Source organism: Passer domesticus, chromosome 6 (genome assembly GCF_036417665.1).
Source record: "Passer domesticus isolate bPasDom1 chromosome 6, bPasDom1.hap1, whole genome shotgun sequence".
Lineage (NCBI taxonomy): Eukaryota > Metazoa > Chordata > Aves > Passeriformes > Passeridae > Passer > Passer domesticus.
This window is the reverse complement of record NC_087479.1, coordinates 40,923,986-40,949,068: the sequence shown is the minus strand read 5'-3', so window position 1 is coordinate 40,949,068 and position 25,083 is coordinate 40,923,986. Positions and strand designations below refer to the sequence as shown.

The window sequence follows — 25,083 nt, the reverse complement described above, 5'->3', positions numbered from 1 at the left end:
AAAGAATTAGAGTATTTAGTAAGAGTTGCTAAGAAAGCATGAGAATATGTGAGGGAACCATTCCTTTTTGGGGATTATATTTGGCTCAGGAAAGCAGAAGCTGAGCTGTCTTTGTAGCTCTCTGATCAAGGCAAGCAGTTACAAGTTTTGTGGCTCAGCCTCAGACACAAGGCTACCAGTACCATTTGTTATTCTCAGGTCTGGCAGAGCAGAAAAGAAGGCCAGGGTGAGGAGGATGCTCTGCTGTCAGTGCAGTGAGGCTAGGGCAGAAAAGCTGTGGGGCTCCAGCAGGATTGAGTTGCACTGGCAGAGCCCTGTGAAAACCAAGGACATGGGTAGCAGTGGCTGGCCTCAAAAAACTGCACTGATACCATCAGCCCTCCCTCGAAAAGGCTCTGTGTGAATGAACAGGTCCTTTTGGGGGACATTAGAAGTATCCTGCTTGGCTCTTAGTTGTGGAAATAAGATCCCAGTTTCAGCTTATGTAGTTAACTCTGGCAAAAACAGCATAAGCTCCTTACTATTATAAATTAAAATACAGAAGAATTCTCACCCATGGTTTTATATAGAAATTGAATTCCAACTGTTTATTGTATAAGACCAAACATGGAGGTCTCTGTGTCTATCTTTAGCATCAGATAAGGGCAGTTAGCCTGCTCTTCCTTGAGTCTGGCTTTTCTCTTTTAAGGCAAATACAACAGATCCTGAATATGCCTTACGTAAAACTAGAGAGACAAAAAAAATCGTGGCAACTGAAGGGCACAGGGGAGAGAAATGGGTTGACACCTGATTTTGTTGTGTTGTTACTTAAGGAATTTTATCTCTTGTATTTACCTTAGCGATCAGCGAATCTGAGTTTGGAGGCCACAAAAAATACTGAGAGGTTTTTGGCTTGGTATCTGTGGGTTCTGAAATAACCCACGTTGTCTTCTGGCAGCAGAGAGGGAGAAAACATTTGCAAAGAACTCCCAGACCAGAGTCAGCCCAAGAAGTAGCAGTGGCCAAAAAAGAAAGAAACCAGACAAAAATGCATGCCTGACTAATACAAACAACATGTTAAGAGGGAAGCAACTTCTAGTGCCCATTTTCTAGCTAGAACCAGTAGCTCTTCTTTACCTCTACTCCCCTAAGCATGGTTTTTCCTTACAGTCCTCTTTTCCTATCAGTGACTATGAAGAAACTGCAAACAGATGTCACTTTGTCAGATGCCATACCATGTCCTTCATGGTGAAGCTTCTCAGGATTTTTTTCTGTAGGGCAATGCAAAATTTCTGTTGTTTAGAAAAGGATGATTTCAGTGAGCCCTGCAAGGAACTTAAATGTATGTGTGAATCTGCAAGTGCTGAGTTGCCTTTGCTTGCCTTGGCCTTGAGTGCCTGGCAAGCCTTAGTGGTGAGCATGAGGCACTGCAAGAGCTTTCTCTGCATATAGGATGACAAATGTCAGTGTCATATGGAAAGTTAAATTTATTTGCCCTAACAGATACATTTGGTTTGATTTCTTGCCTGTGGCATCAGTCAGTGTTACTTCACCCTGAAGAAGAAAAGGCCCTGTCACTCCCTAGTGGCATACTTATAAGTTTAGCAGAAGTGCAATCTGCTCCTGCCCTGAAATTTGCCACTATTTAATCTGTAACATAAACACCCATTCAGTCACAACTTACAGAAACCAAATTATGGCAGATAAATCTACAGAAATTTAGACATCTTGAAGAAGAGAATAGTTTATAGGAATCTGGGTCAATTTCTTCTCTTGAATCCCTCTAAAAAATTAATTTAGACACTTAGATTCCCTTTATCTCTGGTTTTAGTCACAGGGTTAGCCAGTACTTGAAACACCCCCAGTCCAACCACCACTTCCTGCTCCAGGGAATACCATTAAATATTTGCATGGGATGAGTAAGCAGACTTGGCTCTTATCAAAGTAATTTCCACAGAAAGTGTATAAACTCCTTAATTGTTTGTGTAGCTGTGACAGTGACTTTGAGGGTGGAAAATATTCAGCACTCCCAATAGCTCCCTCTGCCTGCAGAGGGACAGGTCCCGTGGGTCTGCTCAGAATTTCACTGGAAATGCAATGCGCTGTTTAATTGTGTTCAAAACTGACACTTGGGAAAAAAAGAAGAATCAGTCCCCATAAAGTCTAGGAGCTGAACAGCGAAACTCTTCTTTTCTTCTGCAGTTTTCATTGTCCAGCTCCACTTCACAAAGTATTTTTGAAGACTGTCCTACTGCCCTCTGTGGGCTTTACTGTGAAGTACCTTAAATAACCGTTTGGGCATGCGTTGGGATATGACTCCTGCAGAAACTTTTGCTTCTCTTCTCTCATGCCCATGTGCTGCAGCTGCTTTTTAAAGTGATACCTTAATTTAGCAAAGCCAACTGTACACTCCCCACCCCTTCATGTGCCTGCCAATGCAATAAGAAGCCTAAGAGAAGGCATCTGTAGTGGCTGTTTGGTCTTGCTGGTTCTGAAAGCCAGTGAGATATAATAAACTCGCTTCCAAATAAACATACAGAAATAGAAGAATTACTAATAAGTTTGGAAGCAAGATCTTGGTACGTATGAGATCCTGCCTTAGTTTTGGTTGAGGTGCTTTGTTTCAGTCAGCATTTCGTGGTTTTCAGAGGCTGGCCTGAGGGGTTTTGCAGGAAATTGAGTAGATAATGAATATTACTAATAAGCTTTACATCTAGGAAGTCTGTGAAGCAGAAAGGGTGTTTTTCATTTCTTTACAATAGTCAGTTTTTAAAGAATGTAAAAATAAAAATTCAGCTGTTTAGTGCCTCTTGGCAATCAGGGGAATCAGATGCAGAACAGAGAGTGCCTGGGCATGCTCTTCTGCACCATCACTGGCCAGAGCAGTAGCTCAAATCCAGAGGAACTAGCAGAATTAAGAGAGTTTTAACTTGTTCCCATTTGTTTGATAACATGGCAAAATATTATATTTATTTATTTAAACTATTTACCACACTAGGAAGATGCATGACGTTTTTTGTCTCAATCGTAGATTTGGACTTTAATTTTTAAACTGCAATTATGGCAATTAATTTTTATTAGTCGCCTCTTAGGAAATAGACTTCAGTCTGCTCAATTTGTCTGGTTTCAAGGCACTATGTAAATGTGCATCAGGTGGTTGTGGTTTTGTTCACAGTGCTTCTGGGCTTTATTTAAGTACTGCCAGCAGCCACTGCACATCCTGGGGAAGTAACCTTCTCTGATCTAGAGCTAACCCACATGCTGCTTGGTATGAGGCATCCTCTTTGCACCATGAAGGCATTAATGGTTTTAAGGCATTATTATTATTGTTGCTGTTGTTGTTATTATTATTATTTCCTATGTAATAACAAAATAATTTATTGTTTTATTAGTGAAAACAACTGAACCATGAAAAACAGTTCAAGATTTATTATACTTTTTAATATAGTGAATCTAGGTTCCATTCCTTTTAATATTTGCATTTTGAAACTGTGGCTTTTCTTGATGCCAGGATATATGACAAATTACTTTTGAGAATACTCTGCTGCTGCCTGGCTAAGTTATGGCCCTCAGGTATAACATGCTCTAGCCAAGCTCTCAGGCTTCTTTGAAAAGCTTTTTAAAAAGACTATTTCATGCTGCCTTTAATCTATTTATATTTACTACTAAACTTCTGCCATCAATGAGTCTATTCATTGCCCTGGTCTTTGTGTACTCCAGCATACAATCTATGTAAAAGTCCTTAAGTAATTATGTAGGTACTTGTAGAACATAGAGTGCCATTCCCATGAAAAAAAGCCAGGAAAGTAAAAGCATGTCTTATGGACATGTGGAAATACAAACTCTAGTTCAGCAGACCACTAAAAAAATCCAAACTACTCCCTCTGGTCATAATTTATTAAGAAAGGTAGTGTGATTTTTAAAGCTAAGTTTTTGGGGTGTTTTTTTGAGTCTTTTTGCCTCTTTTTTTTATTGCCCCTGCCCCCAAGACAGTATTCAAAGTATTGAATGAAATTTAGCAAACATCAAGTTTTCTGTTTCCATTTCACAGACTGAGAAACGGAATCATAGAGGATGTGAATGACTTATTAAAATCCAGAATAAAGGTAATAACAGTTGGATAAGAAACTTAGTGCGGCAATGAAGTAGATCTTTTAGTCTAAGAGGAAAATTACAAACTTAGTATGTGCTTCACCACCTGTATGTTGGCCACAGGTGATACAGGATATGGACAAACTATGTGTCATTCTGGTTTCCTCATTAATTACTGGTTTATGTTTGTACGTGGTGCCTTAGGGCTCAGTCCTTATCCCCAGGCTGGGGTCTGGACTGAGATTTCCTCACCGATGTGGCTCTGTCCTTCAGCGAGGCTTCAGGCCACCTGCATGGCTGATGCGGCACGAGAGCTCTGTGAAGCCGAGCTCCGCAATCACAGATCCCTGCAGGGAATTCGAGCTGGTGTGGTGTGGAGGAAAAGGAAGAAATCTTGCATTCACTCTCTACAGTCCTTCAGCCCAGTTAGAGATGTGGCAGAGGACGGAGTGCGCACTCGGAAGGATTTGAATCACGCGGCTGCTGCAATGCCCGGTCGCTCGGGACGGCCAGGCTGCAGGCGCAAGTCCTCCGCTGGTGTCCAGGAGCAGTGCCCCGTCCCCGTGCGCGTCCCCGAGCGCTGCTGTCCCCGAGGGACGCGGGGGCAGCAGGGACAGCGGCTGTCAGGGGCTGCCGTGTCAGGGGCTGCCGCCGCACGCCCTCAGCTCTCGCCAGGCCAGGCCCGCCCCCGGCAAAAGCGCCGCCGGTGACCCGGGCCGGGGGGCGGTGGGAGCGGGGCCGGCCGCTCCACCGGCGGCACTCGGCGGCACCGCTCCCGGCGTCTCCGCCTCGCCGGGGCCGGAGCCGGGGCTGATGCGGGCGAAGCCGTGCCGGGCCGTGCCTGGCGGCGCCAGGCGGGGCGGGGCCGCGGTGCCGAGCGCCGTGAGGGGAGGCGCGGCCGTGGCTCGGCACGGCCCGGCACGGGGTGATGCGGCACGGCACGGTCGGTGCTGCCTCCTCCCGGGCCGGGGCGTGCGGAGGGACGGACGGCAGGAGGCAGGAAGGGAGGAAAGGAGGCAGGGTGGGAGGGACCCCACGGCGCCGCTCGGAGCCTGGCCCGGCCCCGGGAGCGCGACAAGCGCCTGGCACGGGATAAAGTTATCCCGGAATAAGGCTGCACGCATGTGCGTCACCCCGGATGTGAACATGCCGGCCCGGCTCCCCGCTAGCTCGCTCCGCCTGGCTCCAACGGATGGGCTGAGCCGTGCCGTGCCGAGCCGAGCCGTGCCGAGCCGTGCCCGAGGCCCTGCAGCCCGGTAGGGGCTGGGGGAGGCCGGGCCGCCCGGGCGCCCTCGAGGGCCGAGGTGCGAAAGCCCCTCCCGGCGGGGCAGGGCAGGTGCGCAGCCCGGGGCGGCGGCGGGCGCGGCCCCGGGAGCGATGGATTTTCGTGGGAAGAAGTACGAGCGCGGCAGTAACTGGTCGGACCCCGAGGTGGTGGAGCTGCTGCAGCTCTGGGCCGACGAGTCGGTGCAGATAGAGCTGGAGAGCTGCTTGCGCAACCAGCACGTCTTCAACCGCATCGCCGAGGTGCTGCGGGAGAAGGGCATCCACCGGACGGGAGACCAGTGCCGGGAGAAGATCAAGAAGATGAAGCTGGAGTACCGGCGGATCAAGGACAATAGCAAGGCCCCGCGGGGCGGGCGGACGTGGAAGTTCTACGAGGTGATGGACCGGGTGCTGACCAGCCGGCCGGCCCTGGCCTACGGCTCCCTGAGCGGCAGCATGATGGCTCAGCAGGTGCTGCAGGGCAGCATGGTGGAGAGCTACCACCACCAGTTCACCGCCTCCGCCCTGCCCTTCGGACACTCCCAGCACCCTGAGCTGATGGAAATCAAATGTGAGGAGGTGAACTCTGATGACCACAGCTTGACCCCAGAGCCCACACAAGCCATGTCTTACCAGCAGGGCTCCCCTGAAGAGCAGGAGATGGAGAGAGCCTTCTTGGAGAGGGCCCAAAATGACTCTCCCATCTCCAGGGTGGAGATTCCCATTGAAACCAGTGTTTCACCTTCAGGTAGGGATAGCCTTTTACATTCCAGCATAAGATTTCTGCCCATTTTCCCAGAAAGAGAAGATTATTTCTGGTGCAGAAATAGACACCTGATTTTCTCAATGACATTTGGATCCTTGGTTTTCCACATCCCAGAAAGCTTTAAAGTAGAAGGCTGATATTTGAATTTATGGTGTTTTGGCCATTCTCAAAATGCAGGTATCTCACTGTAGGTAAATATAATCTAGAATTACTGAGCTAGGCAAAATACTGTATATGAAATCCAAAGAGCTCCATAAGCTGGGCTAGTTAGATTTCTGCATATAATGCTGACAGTAAAAAAACCATTGGCATGCTTATTTGCTATCACTTGAACATAACCAGAGCTGTCTGCTGTCCTCATGCTGAATTGTATCACGACACTCTCTTCTGCCATGGTTGCACTGTAAACCTGCAGGTAAACTGTCCTTGCATAGTTTACATATTCCACATGTAATATTTTAGCCCACTCAGCAGTGAAGAATACTTGGGAATAATTATTGCCTGACTTTCTAAGCTGTTCAGTGGGACTTGCAAAGAAGATGTTTTTGAAGTCCCTGGCAGAAACAGTGTATTTGTTTACAGGAGTTGAGATTCCTGCACTGAAAATGCAGTTGGCATTGCTTAGCTACCAGGAAGGGTACAGTCCTGGTAGCTGGGGGTTCCAGATACAGTCCCTGGAATCCTGGGGATTTCAAACCAGTCTAGGACAGGCTGATGGAAGACCATTAATTTTTGGAGAAGAAGAGATGAGGTCAGGAAGAAACGGTATGTCCTCTTGGCTGCGGTGCTTGCATAGTTAGCCTATGGGAGGGAACTGATGATTATTCTGGTTAATGCTGGGGCTGGTGGCATCAAGGTGTGCTCAAGGTGTGATGTTAAAAACAAACTTAAAAACTGTTTGCAAACCTCAGGAGGTACCTGACAGGTTTAACTTTGTTTTTTCTATAAACTTTGTGGTAGATAAAAGGTTGTTCTTACGACAGGCAGGAGAAGGAAGCAAGGCATGCCCATGCCACTTTGCTTGCTGCACTTTTTCTTTGCTTTTGTGTATTCACAGGTTTCAGTGAGCCAAACATGGCAAACTCATCACGGATCCAGAACGTTGTTCCCCGGCCCGGCTTCTCTGCCTTGCATCGGCTGAGAAAAAAGCGGAAAGGCCAGCGCCTGAGGGACCCACTGGACGATCTGCTGCTGAAGACTCTGACATCTCAGCGGGCCATGGAGGAGCGCTTTTTGCAGATGGAAGAACGCCGCTTTCAGCGAGATTTGGACGTGGAGGAGCGTCGGATGCAACTGGAGCAGCGCCGGTTTGAACTGGAGCGGGAACATGAGTTTCGCATGTTCAATGTCTTTGCTCAAATGCTCAGCATCCTAAAGCAGAGCCATAGTGGCTCCTCCTCCTCTGTTGCCATGCCTCAGGGTTTGGACTTCAGCCAGGCACTGTCCGAAATTGAGGGAATGGGAGGAAGAGGGAGCAACCTGCAAGAGATGAGGGTTCGGCCGCTTGCCAAGAGGAGGATTGACATGCACAGCTTCTGTAACCCCAGCGGCTTCCAGAGAAGCCCCTACCTCTCTGCTCGTGGCAACTTTGCCAGCGTTTTTCAGGGCTCCACTGAGGAAGGGTACAAAGCCTACCATGCTGACAAGTATGATGAAGACAAGAACCCCAATGTGAGTAAGAACCTCAAAGTGGTTTCCTGGCTTCCTTGTTAGGTAAAAAAAGTTTCTTAGAAGTTTGTTGGCAGATGTGCTAAAAGAAAGGGTTTCTTTTTGGTCTCAGTAATACAAGGTGAGTAAAACTGCCTGCTTAAGGAAAAGAAGTTAAAAATAGCTTTGTGGATCATCTAGATACCAAGGATGAATGCTATGTTCACCTCAGATTTGCATGTTCTGATTTTTTAATCAGGATTGTAATAGCAGTAGCAGACCTTGTAAGAAATCTGCAGGAACAGAGCTCATGCTCCTCCTGCCACCTTATGACCTCTGTTGCCCACTGAGAACTGTCTCTGATTATCTGATTATATCTGATTATTGCAGGTGATGGGTGCAGGAAGTAGAACTACTAAGTAGTAACCTTTTTTTTTAATTACTGTTAATAACACTCAGCACTTTTGCTGCCCATTTACACTCAGCTGCTTGGTTTTAAGTAGCTCTTTATAGCCCTCTTGTGGCACAAAGGCTGTGTTAATAGTTCATGGCAAACTATTACTGAGTAACAAATATAGTATATATAAATAATTTATATGTGGATTAATATGTGGATTACTTTTAATTAGATCCTTCATTCACATACTGAACTAACTACTTGAAACTTTAAAAATATTTTATTACTAGCCCTGACTTTAGTTGCCCTGTGTTGCGGGGGTGAAAACTAGATTGTTAAACTAGAAACACACTGGGAAGTTTTTGTTACAAGGTGTATTATGAGGTACAGGCTTCTGCTTCTATAAACTGTTGTCTATGTAGGAGGTAGGTTTTTTAAACAAATACCTAAAATTAGACTTGTACTTTTATAGCATCAGAAGTGTATAGTTGTTTCAATTTTCTTTCACATTTTAAAATTTTATTTACCCAAGCTCTTCTAATAACGAGAATGTACTAGTAGATTTGAACTCTTCAGGATCTAATGCCATACTATATATGGCCAAATCATAAACCTGGAACTGTAGGGTCATCTCTCCAGAGGGGAAAATTCAGTATTTTAACCACTTATCATGACTACATGTTTATAGGTTTTTTCAGCAAATCAGTAGAATGGAATACTAATTAATGGTAAACAAATGCTTTTAAGATAAAGAAACATATCCAAAACCTTGTTTAAAACTGTTCTTGAAGGGTAAACATTGCTTTTTCAGAGTTATTTTAGGGTTTCTTTTTTAGTTACATATGTGAGTGAATTCAAGATTAAGTTAAACATGTTCTGTAAAGAACTATAAACTATTAGTGCATGTTCATTTACAGACAGTTTATTATTATTGACTAAGAAGCCGAGTGCTTGGGATATATATGGAAATGTACACACGTAGATGCATGTCTTGAGTTATATATAGTGAAGTTTATGTGAACTGTGTTTTGACTTTTCCGTGGTAATCTTTTTGGAGGCATTTTAGTGAAGTGATAGCTAAGGTGATGTACTCACATGTTTTATGTGTCTATAAACAATACTGTTTCTTTTTCTAGGGTATAATAAACTTTGGCACCAGTGAGAACAAGCTCTGCTTTGACCTGATGTCCAAGCGGGTAAGCTCTATTTCAAAATAAAACACAAAAATGAATTTGCTGTGCGGTTTCTCTTCAAAGCTTGCACTTTCCTAGTTACTGCTGTTACTCAGGTTTCTCTGGTAAAGTTTCTCATTGTGGATTTTACATTTGTTGGAAGTCATTTTTGAATACAATTACTTACAATTATATTAATTTATTTTATTTTTCCAGGAGGATAGGAACATGAGTGTTTTCCTCTTCATGATGGGTTTCCCTCTAGGGATGTACTTATTTCAGAAACCTAGATGAAAATAAGATGAATTTTATTTTCTCCTGCTTACAGTAGATGATTTAATACGGATGTTTTGAAATTAGTTTTGAACTCTATTTAATTTTGAGTATATTTACACCTGTCCATTATAATGTCACACAACTTGAACAGCCGGTTCTGAACCTGAAATGTGCAAGTGTGGCAGTGAAATCTCTCAAAATCAGAGTGGGTCAGCTGCTACCTGCTGGCTTTGCACCAGGCAGAGGAGTGGAACACATAGCAGAACTGAAAAAGTAGAAAAAGCCAAAAGGAAACAAGAGAACCATGCTGTAGAGGAATGCTTCTAGATCTCCATTAAAATCACTGCCCAGGTGGCAGGCAGCCCTTGAGGTGGGCAGGTAGCACTTCTTCCTACCTGCAGTTGTGTGCGGGGAGGTAAGGTGCCTCAGGGTTGGACAGTCAGTCCTTGCAGTTTGAAGTTCATGCTTGCTCCCATTCCACCACTTCCTACCCTCAAAATGTTCCCTGTGTTATTTCTGCCTGCTACTCCACTGGCTCGGGGGATGCTACCCCACTACTCTGCCTTCCAGCTAAAAGAACAGGTAAGGCAGAGCTGCTGCCTGCATGGAAAGGTGTCTTCCAGGCTGTGTAGGTGGTGCCTTCACTGTTCTTTCCCCTTTTAACTAGCACCATGCCTGCAGTAAGTAGTGCAGAGGGAGACAGTAGTCAGCTGCATCCTAATTAGCCCTTCCATGAAAGGGCTTCTGTGAGTGAGACTTTGTCAGGTATAGTGTTCATGCTTGTGGTAACAGGCAGAACAAAGATGTTGTTGCCAGCTTCTCAGTCCTCACAGCCTTGAGTAACACTATGGATTCACTGAATGCAGCATCAGCTGGGATTGTAGGCAAATTTTTTTTTTGCTATTTGGGATTAAAAATACTTACTGCTGCCACTGAATAATGTATCCACTTTCTGTTTGCAACTTTTGACTCTTAAATTAGACAACACTTAACACATTACTTTTAGGGGTCCTCCTCTTATTAATTCATAGACATTTTTGACCAAGTATGCTGGTATGATTGGTGTTTCATTCTCTAGATAAGTTTAGGAAAGAGATGTAAGGAGCCACATAGACTCCAAAAACATCTACAGCTGAGTGAAGGAACTTTTATCCTATATTGTCAGGTTGTAATTCTGCATGGGATAAGGACATTGTCTTTAAACTCCAGAGCTTGGCACCAGTTATTAAAACACCTATAGAAAATGTTACGGTTTTGTTAGCATGTGGGAAATTTTCACAGTGCATGTGGAATTTCCCTCCTCCTTTGCACTGTCACCTACTTGTGTCAACCACACCTTTAATTTTTCTAGTATTAACTCATAGATTTGGTTGCCATTAAATATTTGGAAGGGGCATTGTATGTAATACTTGTTTTTTGCCTTTTTGTTTATCTAAAATGTTCTCAGCCTGCATCAATGCTGTGCTTTCCCTTGCAACTTCACAGTAGTGGATTATGTGAAACCCTGATACTTACAACCTTGAAAATATTTAGGCAAAAGCAGTGTGCACACTTTATCTAATTATAAATATTAAAAAGGACCTCCACAGTTCAGGTCAATCTGTGTTTGAGATCCGAATGAACTTCTTATAAGGAACAAGGTGCCTTATAAGGTACTTTATACCCTGGGGAATAACTATTAGGAAGATAATTTCAATTTTCTCATGTCTTTTGAAAGCTCCTGTTACACTTCAATATTTACCATACTGATCAGAAATATAAATCTGAAGAAGCTGCCATAACTTTGAACTGAAACAAAAAAGGAAAGCTGTAATTCATTTAAAAAATTAATAGATTGAAAGTTAATTAAGGAAAATGCATATCTGACTCTGATTCAAATTCCTTTCTAACTATTTCTTACAGTCTGGACCCGAGCTTTCACAACTTATTTTTCCAGCCAAAAGCTGTTGTCCTCAGAGCTTGGGCAAAACACTTTTGGGTTTGTTTCATTTGCTGAGAAAGTCTTTTGCAGATGCCTGGGTTATGGGCATCGTATGTTGTCTGTCTGCATCCTTTTTGTAGATTTCTGTGCAGTGAAGTTTTGGCTGCAATAACTTAGCAGAAGCCTGTAGTTGATACAACCTGAAAGAATCCCAGGTCAATTTGATGGTTCTTGCTTCTCCAAGCTGCATTAATTTTGATGGTCAATAGCTTTCCCAATCCAGTTCTACAGCTGTTGATGTTGCATAAGTGACTCTGCAGGTGTGTGCCTGTGCAAGGATCCTGTCTATCTCCATATTTCCCTTATCAGTAACTGGGCTTTTAATTAGTCTTCTCATTTTTCCCAGCTGACACAGGCTGATATGAATGTGATGGACCCTTCACTGCTTCAGTATCCTGACTGGAAAGGACATCTGTTGTAAGTCTTTTCTATAACACTTCTCTTTTTGACTACTTGTTTAATAAACATAATGGATGAATACAAACCTCTTCTGCTACATTCTCTAGTTAAAACATTTCTAGGTCACTTAAATAATATTTTTCTTTGCAAAACTTTACATTAGCTGTCCTACCAGCTCATCCAGTTAAAAATCCTTTTATGTGAGAGAAGACGCAAATTTTCTAAAGCAGAGTTTTAAAAGCACTTGTGTACATTAACAAATTGGGTAACTCCAAACAATTCTTTAAAACATAGTGAACACTTGGGGTTGTTAATCCTTCTTTTCTGCACCAGATTAAAGCTCATCAGAAATGCATGCCTCATTATAAACATTACCCGCAGCGCCTCTACTGGGTGTAAAAATCCTGTCTGTTCCACAGGCCAGAGCTATCTTGTTTTCTAGCTATTTTCACCAGGCTGTACTGTCCCTGACTTGACTTTCCTAAGATGTGAACCTGGTTTGGAAGCCCAGCCTCTTGGAGAATATTTGAATCAGTATTTGCTTTCATGTATTTTTCAGTTTACGGGAAGAAGTGGCTCGATTTTTGACCTATTACTGCAAGGCCCCTGCACCTCTCAAAGCAGAGAATGTAGGTAACCCAGCGTCCATTGGTGTGTGTTCTAATGTATTGCCATTTGTTGGGAAAAAGTTTCAAATTCTGTTTTTTTTAAAACAAATTATTTGGTAAGAATGCAAGCTGTTATCATGTAAATGAGATTGATTCTTCGTTTCAATAGCTTTTGATACACACTTCTGCCAGAACACTTCGGAACACCTACTGTATATTTGCCTCGTGTTTCATGTCTGTGTGCCAACTCCTCCTGCCAGTACTCTCAATGGGGCTTTACATTTTGATCTCCCTGTTTAGCTCAGGGACCTACTCTGCCTGTCTCCCTCAGCCTTGACAAAGAGCGCCCACTGTTTCAGTTGAGTTCCATGTCATCACATTCCTCTGTTACACCTCAAGACAGATTTGTAATTGAACCAAGAGTTAGTTTTAGCCTATAAAATTTGTGGCAGTGTTGCTAGAAAGACATCAGGACTTGAGTCTCTGCAGGACTTGCTGGCTTGTGAGAGATACACCCTGGGCACAGGGGCCTGTGGAAGTCAGGAGATCCTGACTCTGCTGAGTGCTGAAGGCAGCAGGAGCTGGTGCAGCCATTGCTTTTCTGGCTGCAGTAATTCAACAGAACCCCACACTTCATGTGAACTGAGGTTACCACTGATCAGTTTGCTGATCACTGCCACTTCAAGGCACCAGATTCTTCCTGATACTTGGAATGAAACTCATGGTACCTGTGAGCATTTGTCCTGTAGAAGAGGGAGTCAAACCTGCGTCTGTACAAGACAGTAGTTTCCACTTCTGCACAAATTTGGCAGGAGGTTAGAACTGCTGTTACCATGAAGAAATGATAACACATATTAACTGTTGAAAAGTGTTTTGATTTACTAGCATCTCAGAACTGCTCCCCAACTTTTTCCCTATTTTAAGCCTGTTCTTTTTCTAAATTGCTTATTAGAATGAAAAATGGCACTAGAACAAAGTGTCGTGAAAGAACAGGATTAAAGTTATTCTGGTAGAAGTGGGATTTCAGCAGAAAAATTCTAACGGAGAATTAGGGAGAAAATTTATTTCAGTGATATTGTCAGTGATATTGCTTTATAGTGTTGACTTTCTATGTATGGATTTATCACTAGCATTTCTCTTTTTTCTGTAGGTGATTGTTTTAAATGGTTGTGGCTCTTTATTTTCTGCATTAGCCACAGTCCTTTGTGATCCAGGGGGTAAGTGGATGGTTAGAACAAAGTTTTGTTTTGTTATTTTTCTGCTGGGAAATAATGTTACTTTGTTTAAATACTGTTAGACAGAAGTGAAATAATAGAATTGGCATTGGTCTGCTGCAAAGTTCTTGTTTCCTGCAAAGTTGTGCTGTGAAATTCTTAATTTCCATGGTCTGCAGATGTCTTGCACTCACACTTGGTGCCTGACCTGTCTGCCTTCACTGTTTTTGTGGTGCCCTGTTTTAGTTTGCCAGACTAGACATGGGCTATACTCATGGTTACCTGGGCACTTGCAGAAGATTAAAGAATTAATGTAAAAATAAAGTGAAGAAAGAGGCAGTAGAATTGCAGTGTTTCCAAGGGACACAGCTGTAAAAATGCTTTCATATTTAGCTAAAGCACATTAGGAGAGAAGACTATGACCTGTTGGTAACCGACTTTGTTTTCTTGGTTCCAGAAGCTATTCTGATTGCTACTCCCTGTTATAGTGGTATTACCCAGAGTATCTTCCTCTATGGTAATGTCAAGCTGGTGTATGCCTATTTAGACAGTAAGGTAAGATCTGAGAGAAGGGAATAATAACCTCTGTAGTTAAACTGGAAAACTGAGCTTTGGGAATCTCTGCAAGCAGTTCTCAGAACAAGGGTAGACTACAGCCAGTGAACATTTGCACAGTTTGTTGCTGGGAAAATGGACACATGGTTTACAAGAAAGTCACTTGAGACCATGAATCTGGATTCCAGTTTTGTACTTTTCTTGTATCTTAGTCCCAGTAAAAGTCCTTGAAAGGAAAAAAATTTACCATTTTGAACCTTGGAGAGAGAAGTTATGTGGTGCCCTACTGAAGGTGGTCCCAGGGTAGAAGAGCAGATGGAGATCTTGCATTGCTTTAGTTCTTCAAGGATAGCAAGAAAATTCTGGCTTTGGCCAGCCATGATGGACTTTTCTTTGATTTTACTTATTGATTTATTTATTCTCTCTGTAGTATAAAAGGATAAGAAGATGGTTGCTAGGTCATTAATGTTGGGGGATTATTTTCTTTCAGGGAACATTTCTCAGTGGATTGGCTCAAGGCAGTCTCTATTGAAATAACTTTGCCTTTTTAATCTTTTTTATGTCTTTCAGATTACTGGAACAAGTACTCGGCCTTTTCAGCTTACAGTGGAAAAACTGGAAAAAGCCTTGCAGGATGCCCGGGCAGAGGTGAGTTTAGCTAAGCTTCACATTACTAGCTAAGTTTGCAATATATTGGAGATGTCACATCCCAGATGTGGCCTAAAGATCAAACCATTTTCAAAACCTAGCACCTGGCTTTCTGGTTGTCCTTATAGACTATCTGAGATGACAGCTTGCAAACTTCTAGGGGGAATCCCTCAGTGTTGTGTCTGTCCTGTTTTGGTCACAGCACAAAAGGATAAACCAGACAGTTCACAAAGCACTGGAACCCATTCATATAACCAAAAATAATGTACTTGGGCATGCACTAAAATTTGGGACTACCCAGGATTTCCCCCTCAGAAAGGCCAGCTGACTTACCTGAAAACTGATTGCTCTACACAGCAGGGCAGATGAATTCACTAAGAATGCTGAGATTTTTTGGAGGAGGGAACCCTAGTGATAAAATATAAGTGAATATCACTTTTCTGAAGTGAACTTAGAGACTAAGTTTGGCATTGTCCTAAATCCCATATACGTTTAGCTGCATCTTTGAATTGTTACCAGCTCTGATATCTCCAGCCAAGTGTGCTCTAAATAAGTACACTTTGCATCCACCTAAATCAAATTCTCATCTTTCTTGTCACTTTCATGGGTAGTCTTCAGTAATTTATTATTTCCCAATTACTAATGCAGCTTAGAAAAAGAACTTCCATACTGAGAGCATGTGAGATCATATTTCTCATTAATTGGTTGACCAGATGGCAACCAGTTACTTGGTGGTGGCAATTCCCTCTTTTCAAAATCATACATTAATTCTATAATATTTCACTCATTTCACTTTGCAAATGATTTAATTGTAAACAAAAAAAATCTTAATTTGTGGCTGAAAGTTTTCTCGTACAAATTTAACTTTGAGGTGAAAAGTCATGGTAGAAGCTTCAGGGGAATCCTGTGTCACACTCAAATGAGGGACTGCTCCAGTAGAGGAACTGAAAATTTATCCCATGATAGGCACTCTCTTAATACTATGGTATTTGTATTCTGCAGGGTGTCACTGTAAGGGCCTTAATTCTTCTGAATCCCCAAAATCCCCTTGGGGACATCTACTCCTTGTCAGAGCTACGGGATTACCTGGAATTTGCTAAAAGGTATGTCACTTTTAGGAAGGCTGAGATATCCTGAGTCAGATACAGCTTTCAGAATCTGGTGGACTACCTGCTGTCCCTGAATTTATCTATGAATATCTTTTAAGTCAGGCAAATAGTCTATTCTTCACACACATTGGTGGACTTAAGAAAGGAGAGGGGAGTGCTGGGATCATGGACCCTGCAGTCATCTGGGGTGGCAAAGCAACTTGCATCAAGGAATGCAAGTTTTATTTTTCAGTGATCTGAGGAAACACTGTGGCACTGTGCTCTCCTGGTAGAAAGCTGAGTTCTTTTCTCTCAGTTTCTCTGTATCTGTAAACACAAAGAAGTATATGAATATGGGTAGCCAGTTTCATCATGGATCATAATACTGTTTGAGTTTCAGATTCTATGAGATGCTGAGTGGATGGGTAGTACATATAGGAATTAATTTTCACATTGGCAATGATAGGATCTTTGTCTGGTTACATGGTTACAGTGGGTGACACTTAAGTGGATATACCTCAAATCATTTCAATGTACACAAAATAGATCTAAGTTGAGAAAAGTTGCTTTATTTCTGCAAAATTTGGCATCCCCTCTTCTTTATAAGGCAAGTATTTGGAGGCCAGAATTAATCTCTATTAAACCAGAAGCAGTCTTCTTTTGTAATCTCCATTTTGTCCTCTTGCAGGCATGAATTGCATGTGATAGTAGATGAGATCTACATGCTGTCAGTTTTTGACGAATCAGCCACGTTTCACAGTGTCCTAGGCATGGACAGGTAAAAGCAGCTCCTACTTCCCTGGCCATCTTCCAGTGACAGTTCAACATGATGCCTTGCTGAGAACTTGTGACTGGAAGTTAAGTCATGAGCTAGTTAATTCTGAATCCACCTTACATTGATTTATGCCCTTTTTTTCTTTTTTAGTAATTTCTGAATGGCAAATGCATTTTGTCAAGTACAATCTAGCAAGTAAAAAATGGTAGCTAGCTTTTTATTGTGGTATACTTCTCAATGTGTGCATCAGTATTTGGTTATGACAGTCCCCAAAAAAGAGAACAGATTTTTCTTTTGTTGAAGGTGATGCTCTTCTTCCTATCTAAACATCTTTTCCCCATGTTTCTGTTGATGCTTATAAAGACTTTCTATTGGTGTTTACTTCCTAATTTTCCATAGAGTAGTCCCAGATCACAGTATTACAGAATGGATAATGGCTTTTATTAGGTATTATTTTAATGAGATTAAAAACTTTAAAAATATTTTTTTAAAATATGGTGTGTTGTTGAGTTGTTTGGATTTTTTTAATTTCTAGTCTTCACCTGTGGTGCTAGCTATCTTGTGCTCAGTTGCAAGGAAATAAAATATACTCAGTTAAGTGTTAGCTCAGCCTTGCTGGGCTTAGATGTACATGAACATCGCTTTTGATTCTTGACAAAATACATTGGCAGAAGCCTTATTTCTAGTGTTAAATGTACGAGCTTCAGGAAATCTGCATGTAAAATGTAGCACATGTAAGCATCTGTGTCTTTGAAATATTTAAAAATTCTGTCTCAAGCTACTTCCAAGGGGTTCCTAGGTTCTAAAGTTAGGTTGCATTTGAATTTTCCCTGCTTGACTGCTGTTTGGTGGTGCATTGTCTGTCATTGTGTAATGCTGCCTCTCTGTTTCTGCAATGCTGCACTGGTGATCCAAAAGCTTCAGCACCTATGACACTAACTGCCCATCTGCATCCTTCTACATACAGATTGCCTGATCCACAGCGGACTCATGTGATGTGGGGCATAACCAAGGTGAGTGCTGGTTGTTATTGTGCTGTGTCTTTGTGGCTGGTAGGTTTTGGTCTGGGCTTCTCAGGTTCCTCATGCTGGAAGATCACATTAGTAGTAATAGAATCCCAGTTGTTCAGTGTAATAAAGTAGTCTCTCTGTGCCTTCTGCAGGATTTTGCTGTTTCTGGGATTCGTTTTGGTACTTTGTATACAGAGAACCAAGATGTTGCTAATGCAGTGGCCTCTTTGTGTTATTTCCACGGGGTTTGTGGACCTGTCCAGCACAAGGTTGCCCAGCTGCTTAGAGACAGAGGTGAGTCAGTAGTTCCACATACAATCCTCTGCCATTTTGTGTATCTTAGTACCTGGAAGATCTCCCCTCCCATTATGTTCCCTAATGGTCTCCTCTTTGTACACCTAAACTGACAGTCTTCCATTACCCTGAAGCTGCCCATGCAACACAAGGCTGACAGCTCTGCAGTAAAGGACCATTTCTACAGAGCTCCTGATCAGCAGAGTTAGAGCAGCAGCTTGGAAGAAGCATGGTAGCTATTTATACAGAAATTGCCAGAGTTACCTAGAACCAGATGATCAGAAACAAAGAATACAGGCTTGTAGGACAAGGGAAATGGAAATGGGCTTCAAACTCTGCCCAGGGTGGAATGCTAACACTCCATGATGACTAAAAACTATAAATGTAGGAAAACTTCCTCAGGAAGGTCAGGGAGATCCTCTTCTGCACAGACATGAAACTGCAAAATACTTCTTGGCTTTTTGTTATATGAGGAAACAAAAGAAGGAGGTGAAGTGTGAAGCAGACACTGAGTGTCTTGGAAGCTTGAACAGATTGAAATACTTCTTCAGTTTGTGATTCTTTTCTTTATCTTCTTCTTCTGATCAGATTGGATCAACCAGGTGTACCTGAGGGCCAACCATGCCCGCCTAAAAGCTGCCCATACGTATGTGACAGATGAGCTGAAGACACTTGGGGTTCCTTTTCTCAACCGCAATGCAGGCTTCTTTGTCTGGATTGATTTCCGAAAGGTTGGTAGTTTTAGGAAGTGAGGCTTCTCCTGGGGTGAGGGCAGGCATGTAGTGCAACTGCCTCTAGAGGAAAAGTTAATATTGTGACAAGCATTTTCTTTCAACAAATCTGTCATCTGATGAGGAGAGGGAAGGACTGCCGGATGTTTCAGTCTGTTCTTTTCCTTTCGTCAATCTGTAAACTTCCTTCCTTGCAGGAATCTTACTATTCTCAGGCCACTTCCCTCCCCATTTCTGCCTTTGTATCACAACTGCTGCACTTCAGAGGTAAAAGGTGTCTCCCTTGGCCTTTGCAGACTTTATGGGAATCACAGATTCATGAGGATCTCAGTGATGTAGACTATATGGTACTAACCTCTGGCCCTACTGACTCTCCTAGTACCTTAAGACAGGCACATTTGAGGAGGAGTTGCTGCTCTGGAAGCGTTTTCTGGATAATAAGGTCCTCCTGTCCTGTGGAAAAGCCTTTGAGTGCAGTGAACCTGGATGGTTCCGCATCATCTTTGCTGACAAGACCCACCGGCTGCAGTTAGGTGAGTAATGTTCTTTTTCCTCCCACCACAATTTCTGCAGCACTGTTCCTGTCTCTTCTTAATCCTGAACTTAGGTTATTATTACCTCTTGTCTTCTCTGTTTTTTTCTCCCTTTCTCCATTATCCTTTTCTGAATCTTAAACTAACTGTGTCTTAAACTAATCCAGTAATGTTTCTCCTCCTTGTACCACTGCAGGTATGCAACGGATACGCAAGGTTTTGGAAGAGCGTGAGCAGGAGATACTGGCTGAGGAGAAGGAGCAGCCTTGTCAATCAGATCAGGATGGCAAAGCAGATAGCACAGATGAAGTCATTTTTGTATCCCGCCACCAGGACCCTATCTGTGCCAGTAACTCCAGCCTTGGTGACCTCATTGGCCTCCTGCAGCAACAGATGCGTTCATCTGACTGGCTACAGAAAAACACAGCTGAGCAATTTGCCCAGGAAAAGCCAGAGATCTATGACGTGTTCAGCAAACTGGTGGGGAAGCAATAGGGGTCAGTGTGCCTCCAGGGGCATTCCTGAGCAGTGACTGACCCTGGGCTCCTAATAGCTCAGTAGTGACTTCCAGCAAATAATATATTTTCTGTATAGCAAGAAAATTACTTTGTAGGCCCCCTCCTCTCCCCCCTGTTTGAGATCTCTGATTTGTACTATATAGGTGTGTTTCCTTGGATTGGGGTGAGGGTAGGGAAGGGGGGGTGTCTTGTTTGCGTGCTGCTCTCTGTTCTGCAGCATCATTGTATTTTATATTTAATTTCTAATGAATATGCTCTTAACTCTCTTATAAGGTCCTGTGGTGTAATTTTTTATTCTTCTTCACACTTTCCAAAAAGACACTTTATATTGTTAACTTATGTGAAGATTCCCTTTTCTTAAGTGATGATCAGACGTAACCATTTGGGAGCCAACTGTCTCACAGAGGTGTTTTTGGGAGATAGAATCTAGTGTCAGCCCTAACTTAGCCCTGGCTAAGGGTGAATAAACATGTGCATAGATTCATCTTCATGACTGAGGCTCTTAGGACCATAGTCATCTAGACTGAGTTCTATAAATCATTTTGTTTTGAGTTGGTTTTCAGCCTGATCTCAGATCAGACAGTATCCACCACCCTCTGCTGGTGAAATGCCTGGTTTTGTTTCTATTTTTCTTTTTTATATTCATATAAATAAACTGCATCCATTGGCCTCTTGGCAGAATGTCCAGAAAAAAGCTACAAATGGAGAGGCAATAGAAAGTAGATGTTCTTTTTGCATTTTTCTATTCCTGGAAGTCCATCCCTTGTGGTTAATAGCAACATATATTGGCAAAAGAGTGCAGAGAATGCTTCTGCCACCATGTTAGGTGTACCTGCAGATACAGCTGCTTCTGTCACCTACCACAGGCATCCAAGGATGCATCTTCCACCATTATCACAATAATGAATGCAATTTTTTGTTTCTCAATTTGCAGAGTAATTTTTTTGACTAAATGGTATTCTTCTGTCTCCTTCTCTTTCCCATTTTAAGAAACTTTTTTCTGTTGGTAGAATATTTCAAATGGAAGGCTTCTTTCACAGGTAAAACCTATTTAACTTGTGGTACTATAAAATTTAGGTATCCTGAAGAAATTGGAGCTGTTTTTCTGCATATGTATTAATCAAGAGTTGAAGGAAATTGCTCATGAAATTTTTGAATAGAATTGCACCTTTCCCCTCATAGATTTTGGCAGATGGGCATGAGTGACAAAAGCACATCTGCATCATAAACCAAATTACCAAAGCATAGTCAACAAATAATTAATGCAACTACAGATTGCTGTGTGGTGATGGCAGAGAACTGCTTGGACAGTGGGAAGGAAAGTCTGAGCAGTGGCTGAAGAGAAGATGGTGCTGCTGGTGACTGCTGTGAGCAGAAGCCAGCTCCTCCTTTGGCAATGAGGCATGGTTGGTGAGGTGATGGGTAAGATCAGTGTAAAGGACAGTTGTAAACATAGTATTTGCTAACTAGTTCAATATTTGGACAATATTTCAAAGACCACAAAGAAAGCTATAGCAGAAGACAGGTCTCATTTAATGGAATGGGGAGTGAGATGTACAGACAAATTACAAATGGACCTCCTGATTTTCCCCCTCTTATTTATGTACCCCAAGGAGGACATGAACAATAAAATTTTAGGGATCAAGGTCTTTGAAGTCAAGAACCAGGTAAGTCATTAGTTAAAGTGATATTTTAGGGGATCTCTATAGCAAATTCAACCCATTAATTACTCCTCATTTTCTTGTGTTGTTCTAGTCATTCTTTCTGTTGGAGTATATGAATATACAATAGTAACAATTTATATAATATTTTTGACCTATATATATTTACTGCTCAGGAAGCAGGTTAATTGTACTGTCTCTGTGTGGATTCAGCTAGTAAAGCACACCTCTGCAGGAAAGAGGGTGTGATGTGCTTTCAGAATCCTCACAGCTAGTACAGTATGGCTGACAGTCACATCTGAGCTTGCTGTAACAGAAGACACACACACAGTATTTTCTATGTTTTTTTCAAGTCTAACACCTGCCTGAGGACCTCTCCACTGAGGAATGTTAGCTTGGTCACAAAATAAAAATTTAACTGGTAATGAGGCAAGAGAGAGATGTGGTCGTGAGTCTGCTGTTGAAAAAAACAATGTTTTTTTTTGACTGTGCAAACTCCATAAATTTTGTAAATGGCTTTAACTGGTTTACAAGAAGTGTTAAACATGTAGAAATTTCTGTGCATATGTATATAGAAGCTAAATCAATTCCTATTTGCTCTAAGATTACCCCAGAGAGGAAAAACACGGGTTCTGCCTGTACAAATTGTTTGTTCTTTCTGCTACCTTCATGTTAGATGTTTTCTCTGCTTGATGTATCTTGTGGTAATGGCCTTTTCTTTTTCTGTGTGGCAAATCTCTACAGACAAAAACAGAGAACAAATTAAGGATTCTCCCATGTTGTCCCTGCCCTCACATTTCTTTTGACTTGTTTGTCAAGTGATAGGCAAACAGAGCAGCACCTCAAATGAAGCCAGTCACATCTATGTTTTTAAAACTTCTGCATTTCATCTAAAGCAAGAAATGCCATAAAAATGAGTATAACACTGTGCCTTCATTGCTTGTACTCACTGTAATTATACAAGATGATAAAATCCACTTTGCATAACTTTTTTATGTTCCAGTTAGCATTAATTTGAGCACAGAAAGGATCCTAGATGGTTTCGTGGTTCTTGTCATGTTCTAGTCACTCTTTCACTCCCCCTCCCTCTCTGTTCTCCTCTCTGCCCCCTTCTATCTCTCTTCTCCAGAGAAATATTCAATAATTTTAGGGTAAAGGTGGGAATTTCCCGTCCAGAACTTCTCTCTGTCATAGAAATTTCCATAACAAACGTTTTAGGCAAATATATGACATTTCATGTTTATGGGAAGGAAAAATGTGTAAAACTCCAAATTATTAACCTGTGTTACATTGCAGTTAAACAGAAACATAAGTGGGACCCATTCAAGATAAGTATTTATGAAAAATCATGCATACTTATGGGAGGAATCTGTGAAAATGAGTTTTCTCTTACAGAAATTTAACGGGACCTAAGCAAAATACCTGTAAGGGAAAGTATTCACTGATAACTTCAGAGTTTTCCACCTTAACTCTAGAAGGGCAGTTGCTCAAATGTACTGTGTGATAGACTATATTTTTTTTTAAATAGATGTTAATCCTTTAATTGTCTTTCTCTCTTGGAACATCCAACAGGTCACACAGTTGGGCCGACTGCTGTGTGTTTCCCCCATCCCCATAATGACTCAGTTTCCTGAAACCTGCCTTGGGGTGTCATTTATACTGACAATTGTCATTTATACTGACAATTCCTCTGCAGTCCTCCTCCAGTAACTTGCTTACAGAATCCCTCTGTTGGTCTCATCCTGCTGGCAGAGTAGTGGTTTCATTTCATCAGAGTTGCACACCGAGGCTCTGTGCTAAAAAACCTCTCATGGAGGAAGCTATGTGAATTGCACCCCTGAAAATTTCTGCATCTGAAGTATCAGGCATGCAAAACTGCTTTTGCACTTTTAATTACTTATGCAGGTATTTTTGTAAGATTGGCTGACCTAACAAGAAGTTGTTTTGGTTATTTCTGAAGCAATTCAGACCACATCATGAAGAATAGGGCAAGGTAACCTACAAGGATTATATACAAAATGATATGTGTTCCATCCGAGAAAATCAGAGTGGCAAGATAGACTCATTTTCCATTCCAATTAATGCTTTATTTATTACTGACTTACATAAAACACTGGCAACAGACTGATGACAAGATCCTAGATTATTTACAGCCAGCAAATGTACTAAAGAGTCTGAGGAGGTTATAAATACTCTACTTTTTGTCCTCAGTTTGCCAGGATCGGTTATTTTTAGCAAATAGCCAGTCGACCTTATCAAAATGAAGAATCAAAAATAGTCTGGAAAAACACTGCAAGGAAAGGCTATTTTTAGCTCTCTGTCTATTCCCTGCTGCTATCCAGCAAGGTCTGATGGCACAGCTCATGCACGACTGCTTAGTTATTCTAGGCGAGTGCTTGTTATGACCTGTCCTTTCCCTGGATGCCTCTCTGCAGAAGGCATTCAATTGATTAAAGATTAATGCCTCTGCAGACCATGACAGCTGAAAGCTTTAGGGAGGGGGAAACACACACTGACAGATTGTTTCTATCTGCATCTTTCTGCCAGATTAATAGTTTCTTTGAAGGGAACTCTTGCCTAACTGAATTTCCTTGTGTCTCATATCCCTCAGTGGGAGTTATTGCAGCACCCCTTCTAAGTATATTTACACTTCTTTTTCCTTTCAGTTCAGGAAGGCAGTAGAGGAAGTAAGAGTTACAGACATAAGTTAAATCACTGTTTTGACCAGTGCCATCCATCACAAACCAGTAGCACTGGAAGTGTATGATGGACTGGATCAAGAGAGAAAACCATGCAATTGACTGCTAGATAGTTTATTGATCAGACTAGTTAAAACCTTCACTGATATAAATAAGGGTACCATTTGGTTGTAAGACTTTAACCAGAACAGTGAACCAAAGCAAGGACCTGGCTGCTGCAATATCCTTCTTTCTCTTATAATAGAAACTATTTAATTTAGTTCAGTACCTGATGTATTGGCAGCAGCCAAAAACAACATTTTCAGAAGAATAAACTGAGTTAAGAGTTTTTAGTTATGTCATAGGTAGAAAATAAGGTTGAAAAGATGTCCTCAAACCATTAGATTTCCTCCTCACATTTGTTTTTAAAATTACCTCCTTGTACTCACTGTAATCATACAAGATGGAGGCAGAATATGCTGCTTCCATCACTGCACAAGGTGCACCATAATCTCACGTGCAGCTTTTTTACATGTGGAGACACAGTAGCTAGCAAAAGGTTCTCTTCTGTACACTCATCATCCCAGCAGAAAATGCAGGATGCTGTATGCGACAGCAGGCAAATGTATGGTGTCATGGTAAAGCCCTTAAATTCCAAATGATTCCCAAAGAACCGCATAAGGCAGGACATAAAAGGGCAAAGCAAAGTAAAATATCTGATTTCTCCTGTGCATTTATAAAAATTGATAGCTGGTTATCCAGATGCTGATGAATATTTTCGCAAGCTATAAATGG

General features: G+C 41.9%; 1 protein-coding gene across 1 annotated transcript; it reads left to right on the top strand.

Moving 5' to 3' along the window:
• The first annotated feature begins 5,007 nt into the window (after positions 1-5,007).
• ACCS (1-aminocyclopropane-1-carboxylate synthase homolog (inactive)) lies at positions 5,008-20,221 on the top strand. Its single transcript, XM_064424945.1, has 15 exons — positions 5,008-6,085; positions 7,161-7,774; positions 9,284-9,343; positions 11,923-11,993; positions 12,535-12,604; positions 13,734-13,800; positions 14,255-14,352; positions 14,923-15,000; positions 16,003-16,103; positions 16,777-16,866; positions 17,831-17,876; positions 18,026-18,167; positions 18,756-18,898; positions 19,278-19,431; positions 19,628-20,221. Exons 1-15 carry the CDS (start codon positions 5,449-5,451, stop codon positions 19,924-19,926), a joined length of 2,670 nt encoding a protein of 889 aa, XP_064281015.1. The 5' UTR covers positions 5,008-5,448; the 3' UTR covers positions 19,927-20,221.
• Positions 20,222-25,083: the final 4,862 nt, after the last annotated feature.